This window comes from Triticum dicoccoides, chromosome 5B (genome assembly GCF_002162155.2).
Source record: "Triticum dicoccoides isolate Atlit2015 ecotype Zavitan chromosome 5B, WEW_v2.0, whole genome shotgun sequence".
Classification (NCBI taxonomy): domain Eukaryota; kingdom Viridiplantae; phylum Streptophyta; class Magnoliopsida; order Poales; family Poaceae; genus Triticum; species Triticum dicoccoides.
This window is the reverse complement of record NC_041389.1, coordinates 451384007-451395467: the sequence shown is the minus strand read 5'-3', so window position 1 is coordinate 451395467 and position 11461 is coordinate 451384007. Positions and strand designations below refer to the sequence as shown.

The 11461-nt window shown below is 55.6% G+C and overlaps 1 protein-coding gene across 1 annotated transcript; it reads right to left on the bottom strand.

Moving 5' to 3' along the window:
• Positions 1–7649: 7649 nt before the first annotated feature.
• LOC119310543 (LRR receptor-like serine/threonine-protein kinase) lies at positions 7650–11461 on the bottom strand. Its single transcript, XM_037586257.1, has 2 exons — positions 8443–11461; positions 7650–8344 (listed from the first exon to the last, which is right to left on the bottom strand). Exons 1-2 carry the CDS (start codon positions 11273–11275, stop codon positions 7890–7892), a joined length of 3288 nt encoding a protein of 1095 aa, XP_037442154.1. The 5' UTR covers positions 11276–11461; the 3' UTR covers positions 7650–7889.

Here is an 11461-nt window from a genome sequence, read left to right as displayed (position 1 = left end):
GACCATGTGCTGTCGACTGAGAAAAGCCTACTAGCCTCAAAGGATCCAGGATATCCGACATACGCGGCTCGTGTGCCTGAGGGGAAGTGCTACGTCGAGACACGGCCCGCGGAGGATTTCTTCCTGCGGTTTGACCATATCTTTGAGATGTTTCTAACAAGGCAGCTCGATTTTACAATCGTCCGCCTTTTTGCGCTACATATGAGCTCCGTCATGAAGAGTGAAGAAGTCTCGCAAATCTGTGTGGCGGATCCGTACTACATGCAAGAGTCTTTCTTGAGTCTCGGCGACTTTGAGCGTGAAACTGCTAGGGAGTACCTCCAAAACTTCATGGTACAGAATAAGGACCGGGAAATTGTCCTCGTGCCTTATCATCCAAAGTAAGTTAGTTCCGGACAACCCTTTCGTACATTTCAATCATTCCTTCTCTCTCATATGGGAATAATTTGAGGTGTCTTTTCCCTACAGCAACGGGCGCGCCGTCCTTATCGTTCTTTACCCGCAAGTCTCCCACACCGTGTATTTTGACCCTTCCAAAGACTACGAGAAAAAAGACTACACCCACATAATGAATATTCTAGATGATGCTCTCCAAGGCTTCAGCTTTAGAGGTGGCCACGTGCAGATCAGGAAACAAAGGAACAAGAAGATGGGTTTCGCGCATAAAACTAACTTCTCCTGCATCCATGTCCCAAAACCAAGCAAGAAGGATGGATTCTACATCGTCCATCTCATGATTCAGTTCAACACGGATCACCAAAAGCTTCGCATGAGAAGCAGAAATGATGATCATATCCACAAGTGGCTAGAATCTCATGGAGAAGCGGATTATAAACTTAGAGATGACTTCTTTCGCATCCAAAGCGACATTGCGACGATCATCATGAAAGAAGTCGTCGATGAGAAGGGGATGTTCCACCACGGCCCTATATCGTGAGCTGGCGTCCGAACTCGCATAGGCATGCAACGTCTAGACCTCACGCCGTTCAACAAGCTAGGGTTCATCCTCGATGATATGGAAGGATGGAACTTTTAGTGATTTATGATGCCGATGATGATGATATGTGTCGGTTGAACTTGTATACTTTTTGTAGCGATGAAACTTTGTGATGTCCATGGTCCCTGCCGAACTTGTGTAACACTACTTTGTTAGTTTGCGTATGATGACCTGCGTACCTCTAGTTAATTAATTTGCGTACTGTATGTTGCATCTAGTTGCTAACCCTTTCTTGTTCGGTGTTTCTCTAGTATATTTTGTTGCATATATATGATTGTACATCCTCTTCATGAACATGCATCTCTAACAGGTACCTAGTTTCTTGATGGCGAGATGGAATTGCTATGTCGTGTGCAAAGGGAAGGTTCTGGGGGTGTACAACGAGTGGCATGAGTGTCAGGCGCAAGTGAATGGGTTCACGGGCGCCAGCCATAAAGGCTTCAAAAGCAGACAAGAAGGAGAAGCTAGTTACTTGAGGTTCACGCTAGCGCGAGAGAGGACTTGTAACCGCCACCTCATGTACTGCATAGTTCCGCTCTCACTCAGAGTGATACCTCTTCTTGTGTATACCTTTGTTTAGATGGATGACGTTGTTGTAGTTGCAAGTATTTGAGACTTGCATGTATCGCTATTTTCGAGATGATGACAAGATACCACTTTGTGTTGGATGATGATTATGATGAGACTATTTGTATGTATATGCTATGATTACATTTGTGGTCTCGCAGGCATTTGTATGTGTATCATGATGACATTTCTATGTGCTAAAGATTCTTCTATAAAGCCTGTTCAAATACAAAACAAATATGCCGGAAAAAAACAAAAAACTACTTAAATTAGCACTAGCGAGTGTATAAAAGTTAGCAGCAGCGCCGCGATAGCAGTAGCGCGTCCAAGCAAAGCGCGCTAGAGCTACTAGCAGTAGCGAGCTTCCACTAACCGCGCTGCTGCTACACTTGTGTAGCAGTAGCGCCGGTGAGCACGCGCTACTGCTATGTGTTAGCTGTAGCACCTTATTAGTAGCGCCACTCCCCGCGCTACTGATACACCTAAAACCCGCGCTGCTGCTAGCCTTTTCCCTAGTAGTGGTGGTATGGCAACCCTGTCCTGGAAATCATGTTGTTAGACAACGGTGAACCTTCGAACTATGAAGAAGCGATGGCGGGCCCAGATTCCAACAAATGGCTAGAAGCCATGCAATCCGAGATAGGATCCATGTATGAAAACAAAGTGTGGACTTTGACAGACTTGCCCGATGATCGGCGAGCGATAGAAAACAAATGGATCTTTAAGAAGAAGACGGATGCGGATGGTAATGTTACCATCTATAAAGCTTGACTTGTCGCTAAGGGTTATCGACAAGTTCAAGGGGTTGACTACGATGAGACCTTCTCTCCCGTAGCGAAGCTGAAGTCCGTCCGAATTATGTTAGCAATTGCCGCATACTATGATTATGAGATATGGCAAATGGACGTCAAAACGGCATTCCTTAACGGCTATCTTAAGGAAGAACTGTATATGATGCAGCCGGAAGGTTTTGTTGATCTTGAGAATGCTAACAAGGTATGCAAACTCCAGCGATCCATTTATGGGTTGGTGCAAGCATCTCGGAGTTGGAACATTCGCTTTGATGAGATGATCAAAGTGTTTGGGTTTATGCAGACTTATGGAGAAGCCTGCATTTACAAGAAAGTGAGTGGGAGCTCTGTAGCATTTCTCATATTATAGGTAGATGACATACTTCTGATGGGAAATTATATAGAACTTTTGGACAGCATTAAGGCCTACTTGAATAAGTGTTTTTCAATGAAGGACCTTGGAGAAGCTGCTTACATATTAGGCATCAAGATCTATAGGGATAGATCGAGACGCCTCATAGGTCTTTCACAAAGCACATACCTTGATAAGATATTGAAGAAGTTCAATATGGATCAGTCCAAGAAGGGGTTCTTGCCCGTGTTACAAGGTGTGAAATTGAGCTCGGCTCAATGCCCGACTACGGCAGAAGATAGAGAAAAGATGAGTGTCATCCCCTATGTTTCGGCTATAGGGTCTATTATGTATACCATGCTGTGTACCAGACCTGATGTAAACCTTGCCATGAGTTTGGTAGGGAGGTACCAAAGTAATCCCGGCATGGAACACTGGATAGCGGTCAAGAATATCCTGAAGTACCTGAAAAGGACTAAGGATATGTTTCTTGTTTATGGAGGTGACGAAGAGCTTGTCGTAAAGGGTTACGTCGACGCTAGCTTCGACACAGATCTGGATGACTCTAAGTCACAAACCGGATACATGTATATTTTGAATGGTGGGGTAGTAAGCTGGTGCAGCTGCAAGCAAAGCGTCGTGGCGGGATTTACATGTGAAGCGGAGTACATGGCAGCCTCGGAGGCAGCGCATGAAGCAATATGGATGAAGGAGTTCATAACCGACCTAGGAGTCATACCCAATGCGTCGGGGCCGGTCACTCTCTTCTATGACAACACTGGAGCTATTGCCCTTGCCAAGGAGCCCAGGTTTCACAAGAAGACCAGGCACATCAAGCGTCGCTTCAACTCCATTCATGAAAATGTTCAAGATGGAGACATAGATATTTGCAAAGTACATACTGATCTGAATGTCGCATATTCGTGGACTAAACCTCTTTCGCGAGCAAAACATGATCAACACTAGAACTCTATGGGTGTTCAATTCATCACAATGTAACTGATTATTGACTCTAGTGCAAGTGGGAGACTGTTGGAAATATACCCTAGAGGCAATAATAAAATGATTATTATTATATTTCCTGGTTCATGTTAATTGTCTATTATTCATGCTATAATTGTGTTGTCCGGAAATCGTAATACATGTGTGAATACATAGACCACAACATGTCCCTCGTGAGCCTCTAGTTGACTAGCTCGTTGATCAACAGATAGTCATGGTTTCCTGACTATGGACATTGGATGTCATTGATAACGGGATCACATCATTAGGAGAATGATGTGATGGACAAGACCCAATCCTAAGCATAGCACAAGATCGTGTAGTTCGTTTGCTAGAGCTTTTCTAATGTCAAGTATCATTTCCTTAGACCATGAGATCGTGTAACTCCCGGATACCATAGGAGTGCTTTGGGTGTACCAAACGTCACAACGTAACTGGGTGGCTATAAAGGTATACTACAGGTATCTCCGAAAGTGTCTATTGGGTTGACACGGATCGAGACTGGGATTTGTCACTCCGTATGACGGAGAGGTATCTCTGGGCCCACTCGGTAATGCATCATCAAAATGAGCTCAATGTGACCAAGTGGTTGGTCACGGGATCATGCATTACGGTACGAGTAAAGTGACTTGCCGGTAACGAGATTGAATGAGGTATTGGGATACCGACGATCAAATCTCGGGCAAGTAACGTATAGGTTGACGAAGGGAATTGTATATGGGATTACTTGAATCCTCGACATCGTGGTTCATTCGATAAGATCATCCTGGAATATGTGGGAGCCAACATGGGTATCCAGATCCCGCTGTTGGTTATTGTCCAGAGAACTGTCTCGGTCATGTCTGCATTATTCCCGAACCCGTAGGGTCTACACACTTAAGGTTCGGTGACGCTAGGGTTGTAGAGATATTAGTATGCGGTAACCCGAAAGTTGTTCGGAGTCCCGGATGAGATCCCGGACGTCACGAGGAGTTTCGGAATGGTCCGGAGGTGAAGAATTGTATATAGGAAGTCCAGTTTCGGCCAACGGGAAAGTTTCGGGGGTCACCGGTATTGTACCGGGACCACCGGAAGGGTCCCGGGGGTCCACCAGGTGGGGCCACCTATCTCGGAGGGCCACGTGGTCTGAAGATGGAAGGGAACCAGCCCCTGGTGGGCTGGTGCGCCCCCCCTTGGGCCTCCCCCTGCGCCTAGGGTTGGAAACCCTAGGGGTGGGGGCGCCCCACTTGACTTGGGGGGCAAGTTCCCCCCCTAGGCCGCCGCCCCCCTTGAGATGGGATCTCTAGGGGCCGGCGCACCCCCTAGGCCCCCTATATAAATAGGGGGAGGGAGGGCAGCCGCACCCTAGTCCCTGGCGCCTCCCTCTCCCCCCGTACCACCTCTCCCTCTCGTTGAGCTTGGCAAAGCCCTGCCGAGATCGCCGCTACTTCCACCACCACGCCGTTGTGCTGCTGGATCTCCATCAACCTCTCCTTCCCCCTTGTTGGATCAAGAAGGAGGATACGTCTTCCCCAACTGTACGTGTGTTGAACGCGGAGCTGTCGTCCGTTCGGCACTAGGATCTTTGGTGATTTGGATCACGACGAGTACGACTCCCTCAACCCCGTTCTCTTGAACGCTTCCGCTCGTGATCTACAAGGGTATGTAGATGCACTCCTCTCTCTCGTTGCTAGATGACTCCATAGATTGATCTTGGTGAAGCGTAGAAATTTTTTATTTTTTGCAACGTTCCCCAACACACAGATCATCCCATGATGAAAATGGAATTCTCTGGAAGATTCATGAGCCATGCATGAGCAAACGTTGGGCTTGAGCGCCATGGGAAACCAGTTGACAAGTGCTCCTTCCTGCTACCAGCAGCCACAATAGCGATGGTGTAGATGCTAAGGTACTCGGCAGGGTTGGTCTACCCATCGTACTGAACAGAAAGATCTAAACGGAACTTCCTCAGCCACTTGATGCAGTGTAACTCCATGGTGAACGCGACACAACTTGCACCATAAGTCAAGTCATCCATGTCCTTGTCAGAGCATTCTACGTCTTCAAGGTTTGCAAGCGCATCAGACAGCCGATGAGTTTCTCAGCTTCTGTCGATGCGGGTGAGCACCTTGGCCTTGGTGATCCCTCATAGTCTGGCACTGATCTTGATGGAACCTCGTGATATGTTGGTAGATTGTGAGCTACAAGTCTTTCCCGGCAAACGGGAAGTGTTGTGTGCTCCTACTGGTGTTCTACCAAGTGACCAACCTTTTGCTCTGGAAAAGGTCAGCTCTCTTTTTATCTCTCCAGAAGATGTCTCTCTCTACAGCCTGGTCCTCCTTTTATATCTCAAGGGATACCACAATGGCTTTGATGCTAAGGAACTAGCCTGGGTCCAACCAGGTAGGTGAGCATATTAAATGCTTGGGTGAAGTGTCGATGCCTTCTGTCTTCCGGAAACGAATGCATGTCTTGTCACTACCGACCATGGTGACCCCTACGTGGGGCGTGACACGTCTTGGTACAGGTGTGCGTCATGCGGTGGCATGGGTGAGTGATTCACCCCTTGTGTCTTGTCCAATCCCTGGCATGCCTGCTGACCTGCCGCATGGCTCACAGGCCCTGCGAGCGCAAGTCAATCGCACCATGCATAGGTGAGGTGATAGGAGCACTCCAACCTCATTGCCGAGGGAGCACGCCTCAAGCCACCGCCTGCAACACTAACGAAAAACCGCAGCATCCGTCGAGCGGTGCAAGGACCAGAACCACCACGACGGCCTTCGCCCGCACTAGGGGACTACCAACAGATCCAGTCTGACCCGCACCTCGAACCACTCTCTGGCACCAACTCCGTCTAGGCATCATCGCGCGCCTCACACGGATGCAGCCGAGCGCCCGCTACCGTCAGGACCCTTCCTAGCAGGGCCTCGCAGCGCCGCCGCCACGGACGGAGCCGGTGCACCACCAACTCCCACCAACCTGCTGCGCCCTACACCAGGCTCCAGTCGACCGCCACCAGCACACTCCCTGTTGCGAGCCCCGCGCACCAAAACACCAAGAGAAGCCGGCAACCTCCCAATCTGTGCCAGATCCGAGTCGTGGGATCCCGTAATCGCCCACAGAAAGCTGAAGTCGACCGCCGTCCGAGCACTGGCGCCACCGTGGAGCCATCAGATCGAGGAGGAAGAAAACATCGCGCGCCGCCGACCCGCGCAGACCGACGCGCCACTGTGGCGCCATCAGATCGGGAGGAGGAGGAGCCCGCGCCTCGCCGCTGCCAGCACCGTAGCGCCACCTAGCAGGGGAGCCACACCGCCCAGATCGGTCGGCGGCCCAACGCACGCTGCCGCCGAGCCAAGCGCCGCCGCAAGGGCCTGCCGTCCCGCGCCGCCCAGGAGCCTCATGAGAGGGGAGGAGCCCCGCAGCCGCCGACGCACGCGCGGGCTTTGCCCGGCGGCGTCCCCTAGCGGCGGCGAGGGAGAAGGAAGGCGAGAAAGGGGTGGTGGCGACGGCGAACTAGGATTCCGCACGGGCCGCTTGCAGGAGTGGCACGGGGCACTCTATTCTTGGAATTTTTTTCTTTTTTTTGCAGCGAGTGCTAGTTTCCTTGTAATTGACGTTTTGACTTCTATATAAAGCTACGAAGAAAATCTCGATCCATACACCCCGTGGACACGAAGTGGACGTGCGAACCGGAGCGGGGGAGAGAGAACCCACCCCACTGCTCCCCGATCGCGCGCGCGCGCCACAATCCAAAACCCTCGACGGCGCCCACTCGTCATTAAACGATCGTCCGTCCGCATCACCCACCAATCATCAGCAAGTCACGTCCATTTCCATCCAGCGAGCAAGTCCAAACAACGCCCAGGACCAGCAGGTCCCAATTCGGAAAGGACCCACGCTCCACAGTCCACGGCAACAGTGCCGCGGCATGTTCCGCCCGCGCTACCACACGACCAAAGAACCAAGATTCATGTCGCAGGGTATGTACAAGGGCAGAGATGATTACACCTAAGTACAGCATCGATCGATTGATTAATTACTTGCCACGCCATGATCTACACACATCCTCCACTAATCAACGAATTATTGAGTAACTAATTACTACTAGCATTTGCTGATGCTGTTTGCTAAATTTGCCGATCGAGCTCGCTAGTTACTGAACGCACTGCCTGATCGGTACCAAAACTGAAGATCGGTCTCAGGCGGAGTAGTCCGAGACGGCGAACGAGTCGCCCACAGAGCGCGCGCCGCCCCGGGCCGGCGACAGCATCGGCGCGGCCGCGGCGGAGGGCAGCGTGGTCGCCGGCCGCGGCGGCTTGGCGTCGTCGGCCGCGGCGGGGCGCCGGATCTCCTCGAGCAGCGCCACCACGTCCTTCATCGCGGGCCGGTCGTCCGCGCGGCGGGACACGCAGAGCGCGGCCACGGCCAGCACCTGCCGCATCTCGTGCGCGTCCGCCTCGCCGGCGCTCTCCCTCAGCCGCGCGTCCAGGATCTCGTCGTCGCTCCCGCGCTTGGCCTGCACCCACTGCACCAGGTGCGCCCCGCCCGGCAGCGTCGGGTCCAGCGGGTGCCGCCCCGTCAGCACCTCCAGCAGCACCACCCCGAAGCTGTACACGTCGCTCTTCTCGCTGATCCGCTGCATCGACGCGTACTCTGCACACCCCAAGAACCAAACCAAAAATGTCAGGAAAAACGACGTTCAAAATGTGCTTGTGATTGTACGATCTTGCAAGTGCAACGAGATTCTGGACCTGGCGCCATGTAGCCGTAGGAGCCGGCGATGCGCTGCGGCTTGGACGAGGAGTCGTCGAGCTTGCTCTGCCCGGAGGAGAGGATGCGGGCGAGGCCGAAGTCGGCGAGGTACGGCTCGTAGGCCGGGCCGAGCAGCACGTTCATCGACTTGATGTCCCCGTGCAGGATGGCCGGCACGCAGTCGTGGTGTAGGTACGCCACGGCGTGGGCGACCCCGAGCGCCACGTCGTAGCGCGCGCCCCACTCGGCCGTCGGCGCGCCCTTGGTGCCCCCGACGACGCCGCCGTGGAGGAGGCCGCTCAGGTTACCGTTGGGCAGGTAGCTGTAGAACAGTAGCCGCGTGCTGCTGCCGCCGTTGGCCGCCCAGCCGAGCAGCCGGACGATGTTGCGGTGGCGGATGGACCCCAGCGCGGCGATCTCGCTGCGGAAGGCCAAGCCGGCGCTTGCCTCGTCCGGCGACCACATCTTCTTCACCGCGATGGTGTAGCCGTTCGGGGTGTCCACCCTGTACACCACGCCAGAGCTGCCTGTGCCGATCACGTTCGCGGACGTCAGCCCGCGGAGCACGTCGTCCATGGATATGTCCAGCTTCTGGTACAGCGTCACCTCCCACGTGCCGTGCCCGTCGACCGGGGCGCTGCCGCGGCCGCCGCGGCGCGCGCGGGCGAGCATGTAGGTGGCGGCCACCAGGAACGCCGCGCTGACAACGGCCAGGACGGACATGGCTATCTTGAGCGTCGTCAGGGCGCCGCGCCCGGAGGACTCGTCGGAGCCATCGCCGACGACGAGGTGGCGATTGCCGGCGAGGTCGCTGAGCGGCAACTTCTGGAAGAAGGGGGTGTTCGGGAGCTCGCCAGAGAAGGCGTTGTATGAGATGTTGAGCGTGACGAGGTTCTGCAACGCCGCGAGCGGGTCGAGGCTCCCGGACAGCCCGTTGTGCGACAGGTCGAGGCTGCCGAGCTTGTCAAGGCCGGCGAACTGCGGCGGTATCTCACCGGACAGACGGTTGCAACTGAGGTTAAGCGAAATCTCCAACGACTGGAGCGCCCCGAGCTCCGAGGGGATGCCGCCAGAGAACGCGTTGTCCCCGAGGTCCAGCAGCTGGAGCTTCTCGCATGAACCGAGCTCCGGCGGGATGCCGCCGGTCAGCCGATTCTTCGCCAAGTAAAGCTTCGTCAGCTCCGGCATCGAGGCAACGCTGGACCTCAGCTGCCCAGAAAGCTGGTTATCGGACACGTCAACGAGCTGGAGGCTGCGCGGCAGCGCGGCAGGCAATGCGCCGGACAGAGCATTGGAGTGCAGGTCCAGGAACTCGAGGCTGGCGCACCCGGAAATGGCCGCCGGCACCGGGCCGACGAGGTGGTTCTCGCTCATGTCGAGGAAATTGAGGTTCTTCAGGTTGCCGATCTCGGTGGGTATCGTGCCCGACAGCCGGTTGCCGTTGAGCCGAAGCCGGTAGAGGTTGGTGCAGTTGCCGATGTCGGGCGGCACGACGCCGGAGAGCTCGTTGCTCAGCAGCAGCAGCTTCGTCAAGTTCTGCAGCCCGAATAGCTCCTTCGGGATCGGCCCGGTGAGGTTGTTGTAGGAGAGGTCCACCGACTGGAGGCTCGCGCACTCGGCGAGGCTCGCCGGCACGCCGCCAGTGAGGCCGTTTTTCCACGCGTAGAACAGCGTGAGGTTCCCGAGCTTCGGGAAGTCGAGGCGGATCTCCCCGGAGAGCGCGTTGTTGTCGAGCTCGATATCCGTCAGCGAGGTGCAGTTGGAGAGCTCCGGCGGGATGACGCCGGTGAGCCGGTTCGTGCTCAGCTGCAGCTGCTGGAGGTTCGGCAGCCGGCCCAAGGTTGCCGGAATGCTGCCGGAGAGAGAATTCAGCGAGAGGTCGATAAGGGTGAGCTCCTCGCACTGGCCGAGCTCCGGCGGGATCGCGCCCACGAGCTGGTTCTGCCAGAGCAGCAGCGACTGCAGCTTCCGGAGCCGGCCAAGCTGCGGCGGTATCGCGCCCGAAAGAGAATTCTGGTAGAGGTAGAGGCTGGTGAGCTCGGTGCAGTTGCCGATGGACTCCGGGATGCCGCCGGAGAGCATGGTGGTGTAGATGGCAATGGTCTGGATCTTCTTGAGCTGCCCGATTGTCTCCGGGAGACTCCCGGACATGCCGGTCTCGGCGAGGCCGATCATGGTGAGGTCAGCGCAGCCGCCGATCTCCTTTGGCAGCGGGCCCTTGAGCGCCTGGTTCCCGCCGGCGCGGATGACCTGCAGCTTCTTGAGCCTCCCGATGCTCGCCGGGATGGTGCCGCTGAGTTCGTTGTCGTAGAGCGTGATGTGCGTGAGGCTGGCGAGGTCGCCGAGGTCGTCGGGGATGGCGCCGCGCAGGGAATTGGAGTTGAGCGCGAGCGTCTCGAGCTTGGCGAGCCGGCAGAGCTCGGGCGGGATCGCGCCCGTGAGCTGGTTCTTGCTGAGGTCGAGCGTGACGAGCTCGCCGTACCCGCCGATCTCCGGCGGGATCGGGCCGGTGAGGTTCGTGCCGGAGAGCACCAGCGTGGTGAGCGACGGCGCGAGCGGCAGCAGGTTCGCGGGGAGCGGGCCACGCAGGTCGACGCCGGTGACGCTCAGCGACGTGACGGCGCCGCGCGCGTCGCACGACACGCCGAGCCACCGGCACGGGGAAGCGTCCGACGCCCTCCACGAGTCGAGCGCGCCGCCCGCCGGCCGCAGCGACCGCCGCCAGTCCAGCAGCGCGCGGCCCTGCTCATTGACGCACCGGCACGGGGCGACCAGCAGCGCGGCGCAGGCGAGCGATACAAGCAGCGCGAGGGCGCAGGAGCCCGGCGGCATTGGCGCCCGGTGACCGACGAGGCGAGGCAAGGCGGACGGACGGACGGACGGACGGACGGATGGTTTGGGGATGGCGATGGGGATGTGGCGTGGCGCCTCCTATTGCTGTCGTTGGGATTGTAGAGGAGGAGACCGCCCCATGGTCATGATTAGTTTATACTCCTAGACAAGAAGGGGATTAGAGAT